The 25,439-nt window shown below is 54.5% G+C and overlaps 1 protein-coding gene across 4 annotated transcripts in view; it reads right to left on the bottom strand.

Moving 5' to 3' along the window:
- MSI1 (musashi RNA binding protein 1) overlaps window positions 1-24,971 on the bottom strand; it is a 28,274-nt gene extending 3,303 nt beyond the window's left edge. The window contains exons 1-14 of one of the 4 annotated variants that reach the window (XM_033220383.1): window positions 24,808-24,971; window positions 24,608-24,648; window positions 23,964-24,045; window positions 23,780-23,864; window positions 20,474-20,515; window positions 18,812-18,904; window positions 14,778-14,826; window positions 13,257-13,339; window positions 12,343-12,460; window positions 9,061-9,141; window positions 7,027-7,083; window positions 3,131-3,199; window positions 1,817-2,004; window positions 1,247-1,309 (exon numbers count right to left, since the gene is read on the bottom strand). In XM_033220383.1, coding sequence (XP_033076274.1) covers window positions 1,268-1,309; window positions 1,817-2,004; window positions 3,131-3,199; window positions 7,027-7,083; window positions 9,061-9,141; window positions 12,343-12,460; window positions 13,257-13,339; window positions 14,778-14,826; window positions 18,812-18,904; window positions 20,474-20,515; window positions 23,780-23,864; window positions 23,964-24,045; window positions 24,608-24,648; window positions 24,808-24,866 — 1,089 coding nt within the window. In that variant the 5' untranslated portion in view covers window positions 24,867-24,971 and the 3' untranslated portion in view covers window positions 1,247-1,267. The remainder of the gene's footprint in view (window positions 1-1,246; window positions 1,310-1,816; window positions 2,005-3,130; window positions 3,200-7,026; window positions 7,084-9,060; window positions 9,142-12,342; window positions 12,461-13,256; window positions 13,340-14,777; window positions 14,827-18,811; window positions 18,905-20,473; window positions 20,516-23,779; window positions 23,865-23,963; window positions 24,046-24,607; window positions 24,649-24,807) is intronic. The other 3 variants (XM_033220384.1, XM_033220385.1, XM_033220386.1) reach the window with 3 other exon arrangements.
- Window positions 24,972-25,439: the final 468 nt, after the last annotated feature.

Below are 25,439 nucleotides of genomic sequence, written 5' to 3'. Positions count from 1 at the left end.
GGACAAACATTGCCAGACTGTGCTGGGAACCCCTGAGCCACTGTACTTACTTGTTTCTCCCATATCTTTATCAATGCTGGGCAGTGTTCATCTTGAAAAATCTTTGTGGCTGGGCCCAGTGGCTCATGCCTGTAATCCCAGCACTTTGGAAGGCCGAGGCAGAGGAGGATCGTTTGAGCCAGGAGTTCAAGACCAACCTGGGCCACATAATGAGACCCCCATCTCTACAAAAAAATTTTTAAAAAATCTTAGCCAGGCATGGTGGCTTGCTCCTGTGGTCCCAGCTACTTGGGAGGCCGAGGTGGAGGATGGCTTGAGCCTAGGAGTTCCAGGCTGCGGCGACCTGTGACTGCACACTGCACTCCAGCCTGGGTGACAGTGAGACCCCATCTCTATTAAAAATAATAATAATAATAGGGCCAGGCACGGTGGCTTACCCCTGTAATCCCAGCACTTTGGGAGGCCGAGGCAGATGGATCACTTGAGGCCAGGAGTTTGAGACCAGCCTGGCCAACATGGCAAAACCTGCCTCTACTAAATCAAAAAAATACCAAAATTAGCCAGGCGTGGTAGCGCATGCCTGTAATCCCAGCTACTCAGGAAGCTGAGACATGAGAATTGCTTGAACCCAGGGGACGAGTTTGCAGTGAGCCAAGACTGCGCCACTGCACTCCAGCCTGGGCGACAGAGCGAGACTCCATCTAAAAAAATAAAATAAAAAATAATAAAAGATCTTAAAAAATCTTTGTGGCCTACCCTGGTGGCTCACACCTGTAATCCCAGCACTTTGGGAGACCAGGGCAGGAGGATCCCTTGAGCCCAGGAATTTGAGACTAGCCTGGGCAACACAGTGAAACCTTGTCTCTACAAAAAAAGTAAAAAAATTAGCCAGGCATGGTGGCGTGTGCCTGCAGTCCCAGCTACTTGGGAGGAGTCTGAGGTGGGAGAATCCCTTGAGCCCAGGAGGTCTGGGTGACAGAACGAGATCTTATCTCAATAATAATAATCTTTGCCAACTTGATAGTGGGATGTGAAGCCTTACTGTTGCTTTGATTCCTGTGTTTCGATGGAGTAGGGTGAGCAGCTTTTCATGTTTATTGACCACAGCTGGTATAAAGATCTGTCTCCCCTGGGACTGTGATTCTTGAGGGCAGGGATGGGGTCGGTGTCCCAGATTCGACGGCCCAGGACAGGCTTCCCCAGTGCCACCCCACCACCTGTCCCCACCTCCCCCCCACATCCTCACCTCCTGCCACCGTCCCCTGCTTCAGTGGTACCCATTGGTGAAGGCTGTGGCAATCAAAGGGCCCTGAAAAGGAAAGCATTTGACGCCTAGATTCCTGGGAAAGTAGAGGAAGATCGGGGCTCCTTCTCTCTCTGCAGGACATCTGAGGTGAGGCGCAGAACCCTCTCTACCTGCCTGGATCGCCCCCCACTGCAGGTCTGCCTGCCCGGATCGCCCCCCACTGCAGGTCTACTCAAAGATTCTCCAACAAAGGGCCAGGGAATCTGCACAAACCAGTACCCTGGATAAAACCAGGGCACCCCGGGCTGGAATCGAACCTCCATGCGAGCAGAGATGCCATGTGTCTCATTTTCACCTAGAGCCCACTATGCCTGGCATTCAGAGGCGATAGCTAAGTGTCCACTGAATGAATGATAACCCCCACTGTTCTTCCTTAGTGACTCTTTCTCCATTCATCCTCCCTCACCCTCCTTTTGCCCCCAAAGACAAAGAAGGTCTCTCCTTTCCCCAACTTGGGGGTCTCTCAAGGTGTGGGGGGTGAGGTGGAGGCCACCAGGCCTGGCCACTCACCCCAAGACTGTGGCCGAAGCCGGTGCTGGGGGCGGGGCTGGCGGCGCTGATGTAACTGCTGACCCCCGAGTCCTGGTTGGCCGCCCCGTAGAGCTCAGCCATGGGGCCGGGGCTGGTGGTCCCCAGGAAGCCCCCTGTGCGGCTGGGAGTCGAACCTGGAGGGGGAGCCATCGTCCAGGGGTGAGAGCCTGGCAACCCAGAAAGAAGACGGTGATAGCCCCAGTGCTCTCTGCCACCCCACGGCACCCCCTCAAGCCTGTCCCACCCACCCTGACCTGGACCCCCACATTTCAGAAAGTCCTGTGGGCCCACCTCCTGGAGATCTCCCCACGCCCATCCACCCAGTCACCCCAGCCCTGACCCCCATCATCTCATCTGACCACTCAGCAGCCTCCTCTCCTAAGCCCCTTCCCAACGTCACCCCACCTGGCAGCTGAATGCATGTTCTAAACCCTGACCCGCGTCCCTCTGCTACTTGCAATTTCCATTGTCTCCCCAGTACCCGGGCTCCTTCTGCCTCCTTTCTCCACTCCCTACTTCTGCATTCTCCACACCCACTGGCCTCCAAGCCTTTGTATGTGCTATTCCCTCAACCAGAAACACTTTTCCTCCTCTTTGCCTTTGAATGCGAAGTTAAGGGGAGCTTCCTCTTGGAAGGCTTCCCTGGCCTTTCCTAGAGGACCCAGCTGGGAGCTTCTCTGGTACCGGACACCCCCTAGTGCAGCAGCATCAGCCATCAGCATTATTGCCTTCTTAATACCTGATGCCACTACCAGGCTGCAAGCCCTGGAAGGCAGAGACCCTGTCAGTCTTTTTTTTTTTTTTCCCTTTTGAGACAGATGGAGTCTCACTCTGTTGCCCAGGCTGGAGTGCGGTGACGTGATCTCAGCTCACTGCAACCTCCACCTCCCAGGTTCAAGCGATTCTCCTGCCTTGGCCTCCCGAGTAGCTGGGATTACAGGCGTGCACCACCACGCCCAGCTAATTTTTATAGTTTTAGTAGAGACAGGGTCTCACCATGTTGGCCAGGCTGCTCTGAAACTCCTGACCTCAGGTGATCTGCCCACCTCAGCCTCCCAAAGTGCTAGGATTATAGGCAGGAGCCACCTCGCCCAGCCGACCCTGCCAGTCTTGCTGCTGGCTGGCTCGCCCATGCTGGCACGATGCCCAGCACAGAGCAGGTAATCAGTTGGTACTTGAGTAAATGAACAAGTGTCCCTCTGCAAAGGGGTGGCAGTGGCCACCTCCCCTCCCTTGGACTTCTCTGCTTCCTGTGCTGCCTCATCTCTCTTCCTGCACCCCAGAAGAGCTCACCTGTCCCTCGAACCACAGCCGCCGCCGCCGCTGCCGCCGCCATTGGTCCGTAGGCAGTGAGAGGAATGGCTGAAAAGAAAGGGATGGGCACATGAGCATGGCGGTGGGGGCAGAGGTGGGTGAAGGAGGCCCCTACCTTCTAGCCAGAGCCTCTCCAGCCTGGCCTTACCTCACAGGGGTCCATGTAGCCCCAGGGTCAAGGCAGAAAAGGCTACCTTGGGACACCATCTGTGTCCTGACTCGTGGCGTGGATGGAAAAAGGTGGGAGAGAGCACAGCTTCCCAGTGAGTAGCTGAGCCTCAATTTCTGCCCTGGACTGGGGGGACATGCTCCAACAACCCAAAGCTCACGGAGGGTGGAGGCAGGGCCCCCAACCCTGAGCAGCTGTGAAGGTTGCCCACAACTGCCCCCTTCTCCAGGGTGCCCTTGGCAAAACAGGGGGCACTTGGCCTAGAGGTGCCTGGGAGTTCACATCCTTCTTCACAGCCCACAACAGCTAGTGACAGATGACACATGGGACAGGCCCTCAGGCCTGCTGCTCCCAGGTAGAGCACCCCAGGGGTCAGGCTGGGGCTGGGTTCCCACTGAAGCCACAGCTTTGCACCACATCCTCTGCTGCCTGTCCTGCTCCCTTGCCCCTGTCCCCTGAGAGCACCCCAAGTGCCTCCCTGACCACCCAGAAATGACCACTGCCTCCCCCAAATCCCCTCAGCCTCTTTGTTTGCCATCTCCTCTTCAGACACAGGCACCTATCCCCTTGTTTGCTGTCTGCCTTCATCTTCACCTCTGCAGCACCTAGCACCTTGCCTTGTACACAGCAGGTGTTTAATAACTGCTGAAGGAGTAGAAAGGGCCTCTGCTTAAAACACCTAGTGGCTTGAATGGCCTGAGCCTGGAGCTCCCCGGGGCTGAGAGGTGAGCACCTCCTACTGTGAATCTTTCCTAAAAACTTCATACCGTGGGCTCCTTCTCACTCAGATGCCACCTCCTCTAAGAAGTTTTCCCTGAATACCCCCACTCAGGTGGCCCTTTGTCCCTAACCCTAATGCCTTAGCACATTTCCCTGCTTTAATTTCCTTATGGAACTTCTCATCCTCCAAAAATATATTTTTGTAATTAATTTTTTTGTAAAGATAGGGTCTTGGAAAGGCCAGGTGCGGTGGCTCATGCCTGTAATCCCAGCACTTTGGGAGGCCGAGGCAGGCGGATGACCTGAAGTCGGGAGTTCAAGTCCAGACTGACCAACATGGAGAAACCCTGTCCCTACTAAAAAAAAATACAGGAAAAAAAAAAAAAATTAGCTGGGCGTGATGGCTCATGCCTGTAATCCTAGCTACTTGGGAGGCTGAGACAGGAGAATCGCTTGAACCTGGAAGGTGGAGGTTGCGGTGAGCCAAGATGGTGCCATTGCACTCCAGGAGCCTGGGCAACAAGTGCACAACTTCATCTCAAAAATAAAATAAAATATAGGGTCTTGGTATGTTGCCCAGGCTGGTCTGGGCCTCAAGCTGTCCTCCTGTGTTCGCCTCCCAACTCCTCCTGTGTTGGTCTCTCAAAGTGTTGGGATTACAGGCCTGAGCCACAGCACCCAGCCCAAAAATATCTTATTTGCTTTGGGGATACTCAGGTAAGCCTTTCTTGTTTTACTTGATTTTTTTTTAGACAGAGTCTAGCTCTGTTGCCCAGTCTGGTGTGCAGTGGCATGATCTCCGCTCACTGCAACCTCTGCCTCCTAGATTCAAGTGATTCTCCTGGCTCAGTCTCCTAAGTAGTTGGGACTACAGGCATGCACCATCATGCCTCCCAATTTTTTTTTTTTTTTGGATTTTTAGTAGAGATGGGGGTTTCACCATGTTGGCCTGGCTGGTCTCGAACTCCTGACCTCAGGTGATCTGCCTGCCTCAGGTTCCCAAAGTGCTGGGATTACAGGCATGCACTACCACGCCCAATTAATTTTTGTATTTTTAGTAGACGGGGTTTCACCATGTTGGCCAGGCTGGTTTTGAACTCCTGACTTCAAGTGATGCACCTGCTATAGCCTCCCAAAGTGCTGGGATTACACGCATGAGCCACCATGCCTGGCCTGTTTACTTGTTTACTGCTGTCTCCTTCCTCTGGAATTTCAGTTCCAGGAAGGCAGGAACCTTGTCCGTCTCATTCACTGTTGTGTCCCCAGTGCCTGGAGTGGTGTCTGGTACAATTAATATTTATTGAATGCATGAAAAAACCACCCAAATCTCCTTTTCTCCAAGGTTAGAGAAAAGTTCAGATCCCAGGTGCCCAAGCACTGTTGATCCTTGACCCTACTCCCTTGCCTGCCAAGATATCTTTTTAGAGACATTTCTTCTGTCATTTCTTTAAGGCCAGGGACTGGGCTCTGAGGTCTGTTGTTTGGCTCATTTAGGCATTTCCATAAAGTCAGAGGAGTCAACCCTAGCGTGCCCTTACCACACTGTAAAGAATGACTTATTTATATAATAAGTATTTGCTCCCCTCTCTAAATTGCAAGTTCTGTGAGATCAGGGCCTGTCTCTGTCTTATGCCTGCTCTGTCCCCAGGGTCTGGGAGAGCATCCTGTGCACAGTAGGTCCCTAACACATGGCGCTCTGTTGCCCAAGCTGGAGTGCAGTGATGCAATCATGGCTCACTGCAGCCTTCACCTCTTGGGCTCATACGATCCTCCTTCCTCAGTCTTCCAAGTAGCTGGGACCACAGCCATGTACCACCACCACACCTGGCTAGTTTTCAATTTTTTTTTTTTTAGTAGAGATGGGGTTTCACAATGTTGCCCAGGCTAGTCTTGAACTCCTGGCTTCAAGGGATACTCCTGCTTTGGCCTCTCAAAGTGCCAGGATTACAGGCATGAGCCACCAGACCCAGAACACATAGTCCTTAAATGAGTAACAAGGACCTCCTTCCAGCCTTCTACCCCCACAACTATTGGCCAAACTCTCCCTCTTTTCAGGGAAGAGCCTCTGTCACTTGCATCTCTAGGGTTCTCCTCCCACCCCTTCCTTCACTCCAGGTTTCTCTTCCTCTCTCCTGTTTTGGGGGAACCCTGAGCACTCCTTGGAAGGAAGGTCTTATCTAAAGCAAGGTCCATGCTCACATCTTCCACACATGGCCAGGTTGAGGGGAGAGTCTGGGGGTGGGGTAGGGGAGAAGCAGGTTGGACAGAGAAACCCCGTGCAGCCCACCCCATGTGCTCGCAGTCTCCTCGGCTCAAGGCCAGCCCCGCAGCTGAGCTGGCTGGCTCAAGTGAAGGTTCCAGTCAGGGAACCGGCCCCCTGTCACCTTCACCCCACTGGTCCAGAAGTCACCAAAAGGCTGGATTCGGCCCTTGGCAATATTTCATTTGGCTCACAGTGTTGTCAACATTTAGAATCTGTTGCCAACATTGAAAAATAATGGACAAATTCATACGAAAGCAAAAGCCAGGTTTCTGGCATCTCTGGAAAAACATGAGATCTGAGCACAGTGAGTCTGTATCCCCTCCCGGCAAGAGTTGGCTGGCACCGAGGGCAGGTATGCCCATGCCGGAGTGCAGACGTCCCCACCCGGCCCACTTTGCAATCAGTTTGAGACCCTGGCTTGTTCACTGCGGGATCCCAGAGCCTCCATGGAGCTGGCACAAGGAAGGTGCTAGATAAATATTTGCCAAATGGATGAATGAGTGACTTTGCCTCCATCTGCTTGGCTTGGAGCAAGCACCACCCTTAAGGGCCATGTAGCCGCCCAGACTGGCCAGTGCCCAGGCACAGGCTGCTGTGTCCCCACAGCCAGAGGGCTGGCGGGCAGGAGAAAAGGATCCCGTTAGCTTTCCCCAGGAAGCTCCCTGGGCCCCTTCTCTTTCTCCCCATGTGGCCTGAGAGGTATACAAAATCCGAGCGACTGACCTGTAAGCTCGGGGAGGACTGGGGCGCTCGGGAGAGGGGTCCGCTCTACACGGAATTCTAAAATGAAACGTAAAACAGCTTAGGAAGAAGCAGGGGAGGCCCCTTGGACGTGGCCCAGGGAGGACAAATGCACCGACAGGGACACTGGGTGAGGAGACAGGCCATGCACAGGACCCAAGAGCTGGGGAGGGGGAGCGCACAGTTCCCAGAAGGCAGGGGAGGGCAAGAAGACAGACATAGAGGAGAGGGAGGGAGAGAGAGAGAGAGAGAGAGCGCGAGCGAGCAGAGTTGCCACCTATACCCTGGGCACAAGGCAAGGCTGGAGGTACGATTCCAGTTGTTTGTTTCCTTCTTTTCTTTTTCTTTTTTTTTTTTTTTTTTGAGACGGAGTCTTGCTCTGTCGCCCAGGGTGGAGTACAGTGGCGCTATCTCTGCTCACTGCAAGCTCCGCCTCCCGGGTTTACACCATTCTCCTGCCTCAGCCTCCCGAGTAGCTGGGACTACAGGTGCCCGCCACTAAGCCTGGCTAATTTTTTGTATTTTTAGTAGAGACAGGGTTTCACCGTGTTAGCCGGGATGGTCTCAATCTCCTGACCTCATGATCCACTCGCCTCGGCCTCCCAACGTGCTGGGATTACAGGCATGAGCCACCACGCCCGGCCCTTTAAAAAAAAAAAAAAAAAAGACAGGGTCTCGCTCTGCTGCCCAGGCTGGAGTGCAGTGGCTGAACACAGCTCACTACACACTCAACCTCCTGGGCTCAAGCGATCCTTCCACCTCAGCCTCCTTAGTAGCTGGGACCACAGGTGCACACCATCATGCCTGGCTAACTTTTAAATTTTTTGTAGAGACAAGGCCTCACTATGTTGCCCAGGCTGATCTCAAACTCATGGGCTCAAGCCATCCTCCCATCTCAGGCTTTCAAAGTGCTGGGATTACAGGCATGAGTCACCATGTCCAGCCTCGGGTGTCTCTAAAAGGCTTAGAATTGACTGTTACCAAAAACATCTCCCAGAATCCTCTTCTCGTGTGTGTGTGTGTGTGTATGTGTCTGTGTGTGTGTATGTGTGTCTGTGTGTGTGTGTATGTGTGTGTGTGTGTGTCTGTGTGTGTGTTGGGGGGAAGGCAGCTTGATGAAAAGTGGTGACCCTAGAATAGGTAGAACAGGTCAGGCTTGGGTTCGAGTCCCAGCTCTGCCACTTCCTAGTTGGCTCATCTTAGTTTGTCATTCTTCCTCTCTGAGTCTATGTCCTCATCTCTAAAATGAGGATAAGCATCCTTCCCCCATGAGATTATTGAGAGAATCAGGCAACATCCCATACACAAAGTTCTCCAAGCTGAACAGCCCTGAGGCAGAGGAGGTAAGTGCTTAGGGGCCCTCCAAATAAATAAGACCCCCAAGTAAATAAATAAATAAATATATAGCCTTGCAAAAGTTCGGTATTTCTTATTTCAAAGAAAACTGTATTGAACAGTCATCATGGGGAAGTCCAGAACTTTGCTGGGCTTCCTGACATTTACTTTCAGGTCTAGTGTTATCTTTATGTTGGCTTACAAATGAGCGTGGTGATGAGAATGCTTTTCAGTTGGTTTTCAGCATTTAGGGTCTCAGCATAATACCTTGACTGGACTTGAAAGAGTTCAGCCTACAGCCTGGCCATTACAGGTGTCCGTGATGATGCAATCAACAATGGCCCTTGGAGAGGCGCCCACTACAAGCCCAATGCCTTCTCTGGTGGAAGTGGCAACCCCGGAGTCGGGTGGGGAGGAGAGACAGGCAGGAGGCAGGCAGAGGATGGCCTGGGGGAAAACGGTGCCATGCAGGGTCACGCTGGGAGCCCCTGTCCCCAGCTTCTGGGGAGGGGTTGGAGGTGGGATGGGTGGGGGAGGCCCTCTTTCCTCAGACATGCCCTTCCTTCCAAGCCTCCAGCAGGCAGACCCCCAGCCATGCACCCCCAGACACCACCCTGAGAAGTCAGACTGCCCGGGAACCAGGGGCATGCTGGCAGCAGAGGGTTACCAAGCAGGACTTACCAGGGAACTGGTAGGTGTAGCCAGGGGCGAGACCTGTATAACTCCGGCTGGCGTAGGTTGTGGCTTGGAAACCTGGGTAACCTGATGGGGTAAGGGGGCAGTGTCAGATGTCTCATCCACAGGGCGGATCCTGCTCAAGGAGAAGGACCTGAGCCACTCATGTCCCCTCACCTTCCTGTATCATGAATAATAGCTGTACCCTCCAAATACCTTCTTCATGCCAAGCCCTGTGCTGAGCACACTGCACACTATTATCCCGTTAAACTTGCCTTAGAGGTAGGTACTGTTAGGCACCCCATTTTACAGACAGAAAACTGAGGCTCTGAAAGGTGACACTGTTTGGCTCAGAACAATCCAATGCTCTTTGAGCTCTGGCTCCTGCTTCCCTCCTGTCCTCGTCTCCTGCACGCTGCCCCTCCCTCCCTCTGCTCCAGCCACACTGGCTTCCTTGCTGTTTTTCAGCTTTGCCAAGCTCATTCCCACCTCAGGGCCTTTGCACATGCCGGTGCCTTTGCCTGGAGTTCTCTTTCCAGATGACTGCATGCCTGAGTCCCTTTCATTGAACAAGACTCCGAAACATCTTCCCATAGGCCTCCTCCTTCCCATCAGCTACAATCTCTATCACGTTACCTTGGTTTTTCTTGGTACTGATGATCATCATCTGAACTGATATCATGATTTTTTTTTCTTTTTTCTTTTTTAGAGACAGGATCTTGCTCTTTTGCCCAGGCTGGAGTGCAGAGTGGTGCAATCATAGGTCACTGCAGCCTCAAACTTCTGAGCTCAAGTGATTCTCCTATCTCAGCCTCCCCAGTAGCTGCGACTACAAGGTGTGTGCTACTATGCCTGGCTAATTTTTAAATTTTTTTTGTAGAGATGGGGTCTTGCTATGTTGCCCAGGCTGGTCTCGAGTTCCTAGCCTCAAGTGATCCTCCTGCCTTGGTCTGGAATTACAAGCATGAGCCACCACACCTGGCCAGAAAGTACCCATAATTTCTTTAAGTGCTGATTTTCTGTCTTCTCAAAGAAAAATCAAATAGTTAGCAATAATGGTGCAATTAAGATTCAAATTCAGATCTGACTGGCTCCAAGCCTCTTAACCACCGATTTCACTATTTGTTAGATAATTTCTTTCTTTCTTTTTCCACTTTTTTTTTTTTTTTTTTTTGGAGATGGAGTTTCGCTCTTGTTCTCCAGGCTGGAGTGCAATGGCGCCATCTCGGCTCACGGCAACCTCTGCCTCCCGGGTTCAAGCGATTCTCCCGCCTCAGCCTCCCGAGCAGCTGGGATTACAGGCATGTGCCACCACCTCCAGCTAATTTTGTATTTTTAGTAGAGACGGGGTTTCTCCATGTTGGTCAGGCTGGTATTGAACTCCCGACCTCAGGTGATCCGCCTACCTCAGCCTCCCAAAGTACTGGGATTACAGGCATGAGCCACGGTGCCTGACCTTTTTCCACTTTTTAAATGAAGGGTGAAAACAGCTCATGAATCACCTCAGAAGAAAACTTTCTCAATGTTCTAAATAAAACAAGGTGAAAGAGACAGGACAACCAACTACAATACCTGATTGTAGCCTGGATCTTGTTCTAAAGGACAGAAGTATTCTATAAAGAGCATTACTGGGTCTGGCTGGGCATAGTGGCTCATGCCTCCCACCACAACACTTTGGGAGCCTGAGGCGAGAGGATTGCTTGAGGCCAGGAGTTTGAGACCAGCCTGGGCAACATAGTGAGACTCTGTCTCTACCAAAAACAAACAAACAAAAAAAGAGCATTATTGGGTCAATTGATAAAACTGGAAAATAGAAAGTAGATGAGATAAAAATATTGAATCAATTATAAACTTAGGAAGTTGATAACTATACTGTGGTTACAGGAAAGAATATCCCTAATCTTAGGAAGCATCCAAGGGTAAAGGGCCACGATGCATGTAACTAACCATCAAATGATTCAGTGAAAAATTACAAGTGTGTGTGTGTGTGTGTATACGTATACATACATATTTGCAAACACACACACACACACATATCTACACATAGAGTGAAACTGATCAAGCAAAATGGGGGCAAAATGTTAAGAACAGGTGAATCTGATAACGGTATACGGATGTTCTTTGTACTGTTTTATTTTTGCAGCTCCTCTGAGTTTGGGATTACTTCCAAATAACATGTTAAAGAAAAAAGGAAAACTTCAAGGAAGACTGTGCCCTATTTGGAGGCTGCTTGCCTCTTCCACTTCTGACCCTCTAGCCCATGCTGTGCCCCCTCCTCTGAATTCCCAGAGCACCTCTCTGTGCGCCCCTCCCCCAGGCCTGGCATAAAGACCCCCTTGTACTGTTCTCTTTCTGTGTGTACACATCTCATCTCCCCAGGGAGCCTCTGAGCTTCCTGGGGGCCAAACTCAGATTTACCATCCTCAGTCTTGGACCCAAAGCACAGCTGACTCCTGCTTAGCTTTCAAGGCTCATGGCAGCCTTCACCTCCTCCAGGAAGTCTCCCCAACCTCCAGGTGGGTTTAGGTGCCTCCTTGGGCCTCCCACAGCCTCCAGTCACTCTGTAGAGGCAGTGCCCATTTACTCCTGTCTCCCACTTGAAGGGAAGCCCCATGAGAACAGGCTCCACTTCTCAGAAGTTGCTCAATAAATATTACTTGAATGAATAAGACCAGGCAGCCTTCCTTTTGCCCCTCCAAAGGCCTGGAACACTTTTCCCCTTCCCATCTCTCCAGCCTCCCCATCAATGGCTCCTACTCCACCCGCAGACTCAACTTAAATGTAATTTCTTTTCCCACTTTTCCAAGTCGTGGTCAAGTTCCCTGTGACCACACTCTCCGCACCCTACACTTCTGCATCTGAAATCTATGTATCTTCTTACTTCTTTTCCCTGCCAGATTGTAAAACTCCAAGGAAAGCCATTGTTGCAATTCCTGGCATGATGTCTGGCATATAGAGTTGCTCAATAACTGTGTGCTGGATGGATGAATGGATGGAGGAAAGGACAGATGAAGGGATGGATGGAAGAGAGAACGGACGGATTGACAGGACCAATTAATATGGTTGGACCTTTCTGCTGGCTACCACCAGAGGGCAGCACCCCCCCAACCAAACCACCCCACCTTGGGTAGGACTGCCAGATGGGACAGATCCCTAGTCCCTACTCGTGCCCAATGACTCAGACAGGAGGAGGGCAGACCACAGAGGAGGTGCAACACCCACACAGCCCCTGCTAGCCCTGGGAGCAGTTCCGACAGAAAGAAGCCGCAGGCGCAGTCTCGCGCATACCCAGCATGCCGATGCCCAGCATGAAGGCGTCCATTCCGTAGGGCATGACTCGAGACCTCCCCCGGGCTGAGCCCGTCGGCGACATCACCTCCTTTGGCTGAGCTTTCTTACATTCCACCTGCAATGAGACCTGGCAGTTAGTCTTTCCCATAGAGCTAGCGTCGTTAGCCCTCTTATTCCCTGGAAAGACTCTATTAAATTTTATTAATTTCACTGTCCACCTGAAAACAATTTCATGGTTACCACTGATGGAGCACTCACTATATGCTAGGGAGTGTGTCAACAGCTTTGCATGCAATCGTTCAATGAATGCTTACACCAATACTATGATGGAGGAGCTTTTCCACTCCCATTTGACAGATGTGGAAACTAAGGCTCAGAGAAGAGAAGTCATCTGCCCGAGTAACTACCGTGTGACACTGCCTTCCTGTCTAGGTTTTCAGGGGGTGGGAGAACTGGCTCTGCCTCCACTCACTCTGAGCCCCTCTGCCTCCCTTTAGAACTTCAAAGCTTCCCTGGCAGGCCCCTCAAGGAGCCCCAGTCTTCTCTGTACCTGTGCTCCATCCAATCCCAACTCACCATGTTTTTGCTTTTGTTTTGTTTTGTTTTGTTTTATTTGAGACAGAGTCTCACTCACTCTGTTGCCCAAGCTGGAGTGCAGTGGCACAATCTCAGCTCACTGCAACCTCCACCTCTTGGGTTCAAGCGATTCTCCTGCCTCAGCCTCCCGAGTAGCTGGGATTACAGGCGCGCACGACCACACCTGGCTAATTTTTGTATTTTTGTTAGAGACAGGGTTTCACTGTGTTGGCCAGTCTGGTCTCGAACCCCTGACCTCAAGTCATCTGCCCACTTCAGCCTCCCCAAAGTGCTGGGCTTACGGGCGTGAGCCACTGCACCCGGCCCCAACTCACCATTTTGTTGTTGATTTCATGAAAATGAATTTCACACACTTTCTCCACAATGTCCTCACTCTCAAACGTGACAAACCCGAACCCTAGAGGTTGGACAAAGCATAAAGGCAAGGTCAGAACCAGAGCGCAGGGTCAAAACCCAACCCCAGGTCATACCAATATCCCCGCTCCTCTCTCTCTGGCAAGTGAGAGTTAATGACAGGCTCTGCTCACTGCCTGGAATCCTCTCAACCACCCACTGAGACAGGGTTTCAAGTCCCAGATTACAGATGAGGAAAATAAGGCTCAGATAAGTGAAGTAACTTGCCCAAGGTGACACAGCAAGTTAGAAAGTGGTAGAGCTGGCCGGGCGCGGTGGCTCAAGCCTGTAATCCCAGCACTTTGGGAGGCCGAGACGGGCGGATCACAAGGTCAGGAGATTGAGACCACCCTGGCTAATACCGTGAAACCCCGTCTCTACTAAAGAATACAAAAAACTAGCCGGGCGACGAGGCGGGCGCCTGTAGTCCCAGCTACTTGGGAGGCGGAGGCAGGAGAATGGCCTAAACCCGGGAGGCGGAGCTTGCAGTGAGCTGAGATCCGGCCACCGCACTCCAGCCTGGGCGATAGAGCCAGACTCCGTCTCAAAAAAAAAAAAAAAAAAAGAAAGTGGTAGAGCTGTGATGAGAATACACTCAACATGCTTTTTCTTGTCCTCAGGTGTTTCCAAAGAGGGGAGAAAGAACACACGCGCACACTCATTTAAACTTACACAAAGGTGTACATGTCCAAACATACAAATGTACATAGACGTACACACATTCACGCATGCACACACCTAGATACCTGCGTATCACACACACTCTCAGGGCTGCTCTACACGTGCAGTTACCCCGACATACCAGATATACACAGATATTTAGGCACAGATACCCCCTTTTGCACAGATACAAATATACACACACACACACACACACAGCACATACCCCACTCCCAAAATGGACTAAAAGTCCTGAAACAACTGGAGAAACAAGCCCGTCTCCTCCTGAGTGTGCCCCAGGGGCTGGAAAGGGATTTCTCAGAAGGTAAGGCCCTCGGGAGAAAACAGCCAGGCGGTACACACGGTGTGGCCCAGACTCTCACAGGTTCAGAGGCAACGGGGCTGGGGGCTGGGGGCTGGGCAGGAGGTGACTGCTCGGGGCTGTGGAGTCAGCCTGACCCTGGGCGGCCTGGCCTAAGCTCTGGTTACCAGGGACAAGGTAAGCCTGGGCAGAGGCAGACACCACTAGGGTGGGGGTAGGAGGCTCAGTGGGTTGCAGGGGCTAGGGAGGTACTCCTCTGTTCCTCTCGTGTGTCTGCAATTCGGCAAGTTTCTAGCACAGGAAATGGCAGGACAAAAGCCTTCTGTAAGGCCAGGCCCGGGAGAGGACGCAGATCCTGGGGGATAGGATGTCAGGAGGCGAGATGAAAGGGCAGCTGTGACCTGCAGCCCCCTGGCTGACCACGGGGCCCAGCCTGGGAAGGGGGAGGGGCCACACTCACCTCGGTGCCGGTTGGTGGTTTTGTCAAACATCAGCATGGCGTCGTCCACCTGAAACACAGCCTGCCATGGAAGACCCAGCAGATACCAGCAGAACCCACCGCCACCAAGGAACAGGGGCTCCAGCAACCCACTGCCCTCTTGCCCACTCCAGGCTTGACCTTAAACCTCTTTCCTGCCCAGGAGACAACTTTCCTTCTGCAACCCCACTGAATGCCATAGCACCCCCTTTTCAATCACCATCATCTCAATGGACCAGCCTGCATTTATTAAGCTCCATCGTCCTCCCAACATTCTCTGCATGGTAAGATCCCCATGGTGTTGATAAGAAAATAGGCTCAGAGAGGTGAAGTTGCCTGCCCAAGATCACACAGCAAGACCTTGACCAAGCTGGGGACGCACAGAGAAGATGCTAGAGAAGGAAATATGGGAGGCAGGACAATGACAAGTTGGGGAAGCAAAAGTCTCATCCCTTCTGTAAAAGGCCAGGAGGACAGCAACCAGACTGGACTCCCCTCTCCAGCTACAGATCTTTTCCTCTAATTGAGGTTTCCTTTTGCTAGAGGCTGTAATTAAAGCAAGTAGAGTTCAGGGCCTGGGCTGCTTTGCCTCCCACTGACTGGGGGAGGGGAAGGAGACTGGGGAAGTAGGAGGGTCTACATCATCCATCCTCTCTTGGACCCCAGTCCACTCTCATTACTTCCTCTAGGTACCCCTTGGATACACGGTCACCAAAGGCCTTGGTGCCACCTTCCTTTTGCCTGCATCTGGTGCCTCCTCCTTGCCCTCTTTCCTAGCTAAGGTCTAAGTCACTTTTGGTATAAATCAGGGGCTGCCTCTGATACCCAACCCAATCCTACTCCAGGCCCCGACCCTCCCCCAAATGACCAGACATCCAAAGGATGAAAAAAAAAAAATACTTTTCTCAAGCCATCAAGTCATGGGTAACCAGCCTCTTCCCTACTCTCCTTCCCTCTACTTCCAGGCCCATCATCCACCTTCTCCTTTTTGGAGACAGAGTCTCGCTCTGTCATCCAGGCTGGAGTTCTGTCGTGTGATCTCGGCTCACTACAGCCCCCGCCTCCCAGGTTTAAGCAATTATCCTGCCTCAGCCTCCCGAGTAGCTGGGATTACAGGTGCATGCCACCACCCCTGGCTAATTTTTGTATTTTAGTAGAGACGGGGTTTCACCGTGTTGGCCAGGCTGGTCTCGAACTCCTGGCCTCAAGTGATCCACCCGCCTCAGCCTCCCAAAGTGTTGGGATTACAGGTGTGAGCCACTGCGCCCAACCCCATCATCCAGCTTCTAAAGGCCCTCCCCTGCCTCATTAAAGACCCTGAACTACAGTGATCCTCCAGCTCTCCTTAGCCATCAAGCTACAGTGGGCCTCTGACTCCCGCTAGGAGAACCAGGACCCCACTGAGCCAGGAGCAACAAGATCCCTGGAGAATCTCATGACATCTCTCTTCTCAAAGAGCTGCCTGCACTGAGGCCCATGCAGCAGAGTGTCACTCTCACTCCCACCCTATGGACCACTCTGAGTCCCAATCCCAAATCAGCCGGACCACCCGAATGGGACAGTCATTTCAGGTTCAGCACATCTTCCCCACCCCTTGCTTAACCAATGAGAAACAGAAACCCAGAAAGAAGGATTGTGATCAAAGCATAGGCTTTGGGTAGGATGAGCCTGAGTTGGAATCCCGGATCCTGCATTTGCTGGTTGGGTAACCTTGGGCAGGTGACTTGATGTCTCTCTGGCTTTGGCTCCTCATCTGTGAAATAGGCATAACAGTGTCTATCTTACAGGTTGAAGTTAAATGAAAGACACTTTTTTTGGAAATGGGTTCTCGCTATATTGCCCAGGCTAGTCTTGAACTCCTAGGCTCAAGCAATCCTCCCATCTCAGCCTCCTTGGTAGCTGGGACTACAGGTGCGCACCACTGAGCATGGCTATGGGAGGATTTAGTGATATAGTGCATGTAATACTCTTAACTCACAGCACCCGGGATACAGTAAGTGCTTAATAAATAACAGCTATATTTGTTATCTTTACAAGGGAGGGACTTGCCCATAGTTACATGGGGGAGCATGGCAAAGCTGGAGAGAGAGCAGCCAGATACTACTGGCTTGAAGGTTACATGAGGACAGCGTCTGTGTCATTTAGGGCCATGACCACCATCCTACTGAGCACCTTGACTGGGGCTCAATCATTTTTTGAATGAATGAATGAATGAATGAACCGGCCACACCCTCCCCCCTAATCCTACAGCTCCGATTCCCTGCCTGACCCACAGATGGATTCAGACCAAATCCACAACCTTTCCCGTCTTCCTCTACCCAACCCTGCAAGGAAGGACACCATCCCTGGCCCCACTACAGCCTTCAACCTGGGCCTTGGCTGGAGAGGCCCCTAGTGGGACAGTGGGGTTGAGGCCAGGGCAGGGGGCAAGGAAGATGGCTGGGGGTCCAGGTTACCCCCACCAGTGTCCCCTCCTGGGGCCAGCTGAGGGGAGGGAGGCTCTCGGCCCAGTGTCCTTAATAGGCTTTGGTCTCCATGGGAACCCGAGGGCAGGGGGGATCGGGCGGGGGGAGGGGAGGCGGCCGAGGCCTGCTGACCAGTGGGAGCCGAGCCGCCAAGTTCGGCGGCCGCTAAGCCTGAGTGGCAGCCATGGCGGCTGACCATTGTTCCCCCCTCGGCGGCGGCCCCTCGATCCGGGCGGGGGGCCCCCCGCCGCGGGGCCCTTGGCATTCCCGGCTGTCCCCCTCGCTCCCTGGCAGCCTATTCTCCGGCTCCCCCTGGCCTCCCCGGGCCGGTTTCACATGCCAACGCCGATTTAGGCCCGAACAAAAGACGCGGCCGCTGACGGCTTCTCCTGGGGCCCGGTTGCCATGGCAACGCCGGCCCCGGGGGCAGGCGGCCTCCAATCACAGCTGCTGGATCAGATTAGTGCGAGCTCTAATGCTCGGCGCTCAGACACAAAGACACCCCGCCGCAGCCGAGCCGGGCCTGCTGCTTCCCAGGAGCGCCCTACCCTCTGGGGCCCAGGCCCGCCCGACCTGCCCTCCATCCCGGACCCAGGTGCCCACCGAGGCACGAAAGCCAAGGCCTCTGGTCCCCCACACCACCAGCCTCAGCTGGCCAGGGGACACCTCCCCGCCACACACACACAATCCCAGGCCCATTTCCCAGGCCACGTCCCCCTTCGCTTGCCTGGGGGTGACTCGAAGTGTCTTGATGGGAAAGTAGAGACCCAGCCTCTCGCCTGTCTCACCTAAAAGAAGAAAGACCGGGACCCCGGCCCCAAGCAAAACAACCCTCTTTCCCTCCTAGACTTCAAGCCTAGGCCCCTCTCTGCCATCTCCCCATGGGACCCCAAAGTTCACATTGTCTACCTTTCAGAGGACACCCTATTGTCAGATGTCGCCATAACATCTGCCTCTTCAGAGGCCCATAAATTAAAGCTCCATGCCCCTCAGAGCTCACAGTCAATCCTCCGGGCCTGATCAGGAATTGGGGGGGTGCTCTCATCAGTTTCTCCCAATACCCAGGGGACCAGCAGCCCCCCAGCTCCTGCTCCAAGCTCCCCACCTGTGCAAATAGGGTGCCGAGTGCAATTGGGTCATATTTATTGCCTCCTTATCATCCTCCCCCGGAAGGAGTGGGGAAAGGTTCAATAGCCCGTGGCCTGGACAGGTGCAAACTCCGAGGGGGCCACGGGGTGACTTGATTGAACTGGCTGTGGGGAGCACTACCTCCCTTGTGAGAATGAAGATAAGAGAAAAATACAGTGGAAGGGCAACAACACGGCCAGCTACTGTGTGGCTTCTCTGTCCCTAGGGATGTCCTGAGTCTGAGGATCACAGATGAGCCAGGAGGCTGCAAGGTGGATTGGCCCAGTCTCCCCCCACAGCAGGATCCAGCCCCGCTCTCATCTTCTGCAGGAATTGAATGACCTGGCTGAATTGGGCTTGCTAGGGCCCCATTCTACAGCATGTTTACAGCCCCAGCAGCGAGCGCCCCCAGTTTAAACCCACCTTCCCAAACTGCTCAAAATATTGCTTCACGTCCTCCACCGTGGTGTTCACCGACAGCCCCCCCACAAAGATCTTCTTCGTTCGAGTCACCATCTGTTAGGGGAGGGAATGAGAAAGTGGGCATCTGAGTCCTGTGGCCTACCGCCACCAGCAGGGGCTCGAGCCCCCCTGCCAGGATGCCAGCTGACAAGCTCTCTGTGGCCCCAGCCTCTTGAAAGGCCCCCCAAGCTCCCTCTTGGACCCCCGCCTCTAGGCCTGTTATGGGCAGCTGTGCACCCACACCCTGGCTGGCTCGAGTGTGCCTCCTTCCTGCCTCCCTCCCTAGGAACTATGTCCAGAAAATGCCTTCCCTAAGGACTAACACAGGGAAGGGGGCGGGCTGGTGACTCAGATCCACAGCCTCACTCTAAGACCCCACCGGCCCTCCTAGGAGACCCCCAAGGTCCATCACAGTCTCCCTGAACTCAATGCCGACATTTTCCTCATCGGCCTCCTCCCAACACAACCTCTGGCAGCCCCGTGGCCCCAGCCCTGTTTTAGGAAGAACACATGGTCCTAATTACCCCAGGAGCGCATGGCTAATCCGCGGCAATTCCCAGCCCCATCCTAACACTAAAGCACCTTCTGTCACCAAACTGCTTAATGGAATTAACCCAGTTCCGACCATGTGCTCCCTGGTGTGGCTTCCTTCGAATACCTGCTCCATAATTGCTTTCAGGCCCTCTACTGGACCCTTCCAGAGATGCCCCTTTCCTGTCTCCCAAAACTCTTCCTCTCCTTCAGCCCTGGCAGGAGCTGGGGGCCTTGATGGAATTCACTGGCCCGGAATCTTAAAGAGCTCTAGTTCCACCTGGCAAAGGAGGAAAGTGAGCTCTCCTGGAGAGGGACCTCGTCCTAGGACCCATGAGAAGTCAGTAAACTCAGGAGTCCTGACCCCGTGTTCTGCAATCAGTCTTTCCTCCTGTCCTCTATGTTCAATTGCTTCCCAAGGAAGACCTGACTAGCTGCCCTGAGGCCTGGAATAGACTGTTAGGCCCCTGCCCTGCACCAAAAGTTTTTTGAGTGTTCTATTGCTCAACTGCTCAGAAATCCATTTTCTGCACACCTTGCCCCTCTCACCCGGAGAACTCGCCAGAGCAGCAGGGTAAGAGAGCATTAAGAAAGCAGCCATAGACATCTAAACTGAAAGACAACAGGTGACAGAGTCCGTGGTCCCCTCTGCCTCTGCAAAGGGTGACTGGGGGGATCCAAGGGTAGCTTCCTAGCCTGACTGTAGGGCAGCCTTAGGGTCTAAGTCTGCCCTGTATTTCACTTCCAGAGGCCTGGGCATCAAGGCTGTGGTCTATGATGTTGGAATTAGACTCGGGCTCTGAACTCTACTGGCTTCAAATACAGGACAATGAATCCTCTGAGTAGCTCCCTTTTCTCCCAACACACGCAAGCCCCTCTCCAGTCCACCCCAGAGCTCACATGGAAAGACGTGTAGTGTCTTCAGGCCACAGGGCAAGGACGTCAAGAATTCCCTTTTCCCAGCCCAGCCCATTCCACAAACACTCCAAGCAGAGGTTCCAGAAGCATCTTCCAGAGCAGGAAATACTGGGAAAATCACTGCTCAGCACTGCCCGCAGTAAGAGAGTTCCTCCCAGACATAGACACACCTACCTTGGGCTGTGCTCGCCGAGGAAAGGCCACCTTGGGGTCAATCTACAAGAAAAGGGAGAGGTAGAAGGGGTCTTGGTTATCGCATTTTTAGAAGAGTCACCACACAGCCTTCAGCCCTCAGGACCTCTCTCCTCCCAGGACACAAAGGTGACAGAAATCACAAAAGCCTCTAGGAGGAGAGAATCGTGGTTAAGCATTTATTTTTATTTTTTTCAGACAGAGTCTCACTCTGTCACCCAAGCTGGAGTGCAGTGGCACGATCTCAGCTCACTGCAACTTCTGCCTCCTAGGTTCAAGTGATTCTCCTGCCTCAGCCTCCCTAGTAGCTGGGATTACAGGTGCGCAACACCACACCCAGCTCATTTTTGAATTTTTAGTGGAGATGGGGTTTCACCATGTTGGCCAGGCTGGTTTCAAACTCCTGACCTCAGGTGAGCCACCCGCCTCAGCCTTCCAAAGTGCTGGGATTACAGGCATGAGCCACCACGCCCAGCCAGTTAAGCATTTAGACCCTAACGTCCCACTGCTGCCTTCAAATCCCATTTGCACTGCTGCCCAGCTGTGAGAACATGGACAGGTCATTTCCCCTCTTTGAACGTCAGGGTCAAGTTCACCTGCAAAATGGGCAAATAATAACACCCACCTCAAAGGGTCATCAGCAGATTATTGGAGATAATGCATACAAAGCTCTTGGCATGGTGTCTAGCTCACAGCAAAAACAAAAACAAAAAAATGTAAGCCGTCTTATTCCTTCAAGTATCAGGTAAATCAAGGGCCTTCCTTGCGTAACTGACTTCACACAGATGACCTATCTGGGTAAGGTATGCAATTCATGCTTCGGAAACCCTGCAAATGGGAATACTCTGTCTGCAAAAGGCCACAAGATAAGAGTTCATAACCATCAGGAGTAAGCTCAGTTCTGTTTTCCCGGTACTATCAACATCAAACAGCTCTCCGTGAGGCTGTGAGCAAATAGCTCCCTGATAATGCAGCTGGGCTTGGGGCAAGGCAGAGTGCAGTCTTCAGTGACGTGAAAGGGCATGGGACTTAGAAACTCTGGGCCTCTAGCCAAGCCTGTGAGACCATGGACAAGTTCTTGGTAATGCACTCGAACTCTCTGAGCCTCAGTTCCTTCATCTGCAAAGTGGGGACAATCACACCCGCTTTTCCCAGGGGCAGCTGTGGGGAATCAGATGAGATAACGCGGGTGAAAGCGGCCCTTTGTGAACTGCCCTTCATTGCACAAACAAAGGTGCTATTACCAGCAGGCCACCTTTGCCCTTGGCTGTGAAAAACTAGAGGGAAAAATCAAGATGCATCTGGGTGTACTCCTGGGTACTATAGCTGTATGACAAACAGCTAAAGACAGGGCATGAGACGCTGTGATCCATGCAGGGCCTACGGGGCCAGGTCAGGCCAGAGCTTTTTGCCACCCACATGGGTGGACGTCATTCATAAGTTCACCAGCCAATCACAGGGAAGATCTATCTTTTCCCAAAGTTCCTTGTGTTCAAAACTCAGCCTCGTTCTAGGCAGCTGGCTCTGGCTTCTCTCTGAATGGCACAGACCAGGAACTAGCCTCCTACAGGCTCCCCCACTGGAATCTGTCCACAGAGATGGAACCTCCAAAATCCACACTAGGGCAATGGCTCCTCTCCTGCCAAGTCCCACTGGGCTCTGGGGAAAAATCATAACTGCCCATTTCTCCCGCCTGAAGTTTCAATTCCACACCTCCACGGACACGTCCATCCTTCTATTTCTCCCAGAAGCAGCCACCCCAGCCACCAGCGCACCACACACAGTCCCCCTACACAGACCCCGATGGGGAGACGGTACCCAAGCCATGTTCCCACAGACCCATGCACACCCCATCCCTGACACACCCCACCTCCACTGTGACTCACAGCTGGCAACATAAATAAAACCCAACAAGTAAATAAAAGGTGAAAGTCAGAACTCAAAATAGACTCCCCACAGTAAACCTCCCTCCCACCCCCTTTCCCAGGCTGGAGGACGCCAAACACAGACAAAGCCCTGGCTCTTTTCGGCCGAATCCCCTAAGGATAGTCATCTCACCCTCCTTCCTCCCTCATTCTCTTCCCCTTTATCAATCTTCCACTCCTCCATCCCCCAGCCCCTAAATCTCAGCTTCCTCAGCACTGCAGAAGCCATCAGTGCATTCTGAGGACAGGGGATGGTAGCAGAACAGGCAGCTTGATGGCAGATAATCACCAAAAACAATAGGCCACTGTCTCTCCATTTCCAGGCTTGGGTCACTCAGGCTGCGCCAAGAAGATCCTTTCAGAGCCGGCAAAGTTGAGGCCTGGCCTCATTTGCTCATTACTGCGAACGGGAGCGGGAGCCACTGGGCAGAGATAACAGGAGCTGGGGACAGGCGGTAATTTGACAAATTCTTGGGCACAAGCAGCTATTGTTGCAGGTAAACAGGAGCCAGGGACTGACCCAAGCACCCAAGCAGAGAGGCCCAGGGCTGGGGGACAGCCAGGGAGCATGGAGAGAAGAGATCCACACTATCCCTGACCCTGGCAGACAGACACCCCCATCAGATGGGGTAACCCCCTCCTCTGACTTTTCTCCTTTTCCATCTGCCCTGGAGCCAGCGCCCCCTGCAGGGTCTAAGGCACGAAGGAGCTGTGGGACAACAGCAAAATGTTCCAGGAGTTTGAATGCCAACCAAGCAGCTTCTCCTACGATCTAGTTTTCCAAAGGGTCGTTTCCAGGCAAGCTAGAGCCCTTCTCATAAATCCCCTCCGTGGGCAAAGCAGGTCCCTGTCTTCCACACAAAGCAAGGAGCTCATTGACCAAAAGTCGGGGGAGGAGGGAAGGAGGAAGGGGGGGGGGCTTCAAGGGATGCTTTGCCATTGGTCTGGATGAAGAGGGGGTGTCGCTGAGCCAAATACTAGTTAGAGTTCACAGAAGCCACCGGGTGGGTCACTGCTACCCTGACTCACCCAATTTGGGCTGGGGGAGGGACCTAGCCCCACCCCAGTCTCTGCTCTGAGGCATCATGATTAGTACTTCTAGGGAGAGGGTGGCGGCTGCCTCTCCCCTCACCAGGACTAGGGGAGGGGGGATGTAGCATCTTATCGCAAGCCGGGGATTTTTCTCCTCCCTCTCCCCCCCAACTCTAGTGACAAAGTTTCAGAGCATGGCAGCCCTCTTACTCAGAAAAACTCCCACCTTCCTCACTGACCCCGTCCAGCTGTCCCCTGGGGAGAGTCCTGACCCTCTCCTCCGGCAGCCTCCCTCTCCCAAAGGACCCCCGAAGCCCCGAGGGCCACTCACTGTTTTGGAGTCGAGCTCGTGCCGCGATTGCGCCAGCACTTTATCCACCCCCGCCTGGTCCATGAAAGTGACGAAGCCGAAACCCCTGCGCGCCGTAGTGAGGGAGAGGCAGATGGTTACAAGGCAGTGAGTGGCGGGTGGAGGGGGGCGAGCCGGGAGCAGGAGGAGGGGGTGAGGGGCTCACCTGGATCTCTTGGTCAGGGGGTCCCGCATCACCAGACACTCCTTCACCTCCCCGAACTGGCCGAAGTATTCGCGCAGCCCTTCTGTAACCACACACCCGCCTTCGGACCAGCCCGGGCCCCGCGCCCTTCCCCACTCCCCCGTCCTTTGCCCCCGGTGACCCCGGAGCGGCCCGGCCGCCCCCGCGCCAAGCTGCCCGCGCGCTCTCCACTGTCGCCGCCCCCCCCACCGCCCTCGCCCCGTTCCCGCTGAGCCTCCTGGCGCCCACCGGGGCCCCGGGAAGCCGAGGGCCGAGCTGGGCTGGAGGGGGGACGGCTCCGGCCGGGTTCCCGCCGCTCCAGGAGCAGCCTCACAAAAGTTTGAGCCGCAGGTGCGAGCGGAGTTGGCGCTTCCGCCGGCGGGTCCCGGGGGCCCAGCCCACTCCCCGATACCCCCTGAACCCCTCATCTGCTCCCCTCCACCCGCTGGGCCGGGTGCGCTCGCGGATCGCCCGGCGCTCTCGGGGTCTCCGGGCGGGGCGCGAAAGAGGGCGCGAGGGCGCCCGGGGTCAGCAGGGCGCAGGGCTGGGCTGGGGTGTCCGGGTCCGGGGCGCCGGGGGGTCCGGGGTGCCCTGCCGGACCGGCGGGCGCTCCCGGGCTCGCTCACCCTGCGTAGTCTGCCAACTGAGTCCCCCGATGAACATCTTGCTGCGGGAGGAGGAGAGACACAAAGGGCCCGCGTGAGCGCCGAGCGCCAGGGCGCAGGGGGCGCGGGCCCGGGCCCCGGGGAGGCCCGGCCCGACCCGGATCGGCCATGTTGGCGGGGCCGGGGCGGGCGCGGGCCAGGCAGGCCGGGCCGGGCCGTACCAGGGGTCGTGCGGCGAGTCCGGGGAGGCGAGGCCGGGCTGGGGCGCGTCAGTCTCCATCGGGAGCCGCGGGCGGCGCGGGCAGCGGAGCGGCGGCGGCGGCGGCGGCGGCGGCGGCGCTCGGCGCGGGGCAGATGAGGAGCGCGGCGAAGGGGGCCGGACGGACAGGCCATGCTGCCCCCTCCCCCGACCCCGCTCGGGCGGGCGGGCGGGGACGGCCGAGGGGAGGGCCCGCCGGGGGCCGACCTGCCGGCTCCTCCCCCCGCCGCCCTGCGCGCATAAAGCCCCGCGCTCGCCCGCGCGCCCGGGCGCCCGCGGAGGCGGCGGCGCCGGGACCCCCCTCCCGCGGGGCTCCCGGGTCCCCGGGGCCGAGCGAGACCCCGAATCCCGGTGCGGGTCGGGACCAGGGCGCGGCCGCACCCCCCACCCACCCTGGCACGGGGGCCTGGCAGCGGGAACGCCCTCCCGGAATGAAGCGCTTCCCGGTGCCTTCAAGGTAGCTCGGTTCCGGATCGAGAACCCTCCCCGGTCTTCCCTCTCAGGTCCCTGCTGTCCAGAATTGAAGAGAACCCCAATCTCCTCGGGTCGGGTGGGAGATAGCCCCAGTGTCCCCCAGTCCCCACACGCTCCATT

The sequence above is a fragment of the Trachypithecus francoisi genome, unplaced genomic scaffold, assembly GCF_009764315.1.
Source record: "Trachypithecus francoisi isolate TF-2019V2 unplaced genomic scaffold, Tfra_2.0 Lachesis_group11, whole genome shotgun sequence".
NCBI classification, from domain to species: Eukaryota; Metazoa; Chordata; class Mammalia; order Primates; family Cercopithecidae; genus Trachypithecus; species Trachypithecus francoisi.
Note: the sequence above shows the minus strand (reverse complement) of the source record. Positions and strands in the feature narration are given on the sequence as shown.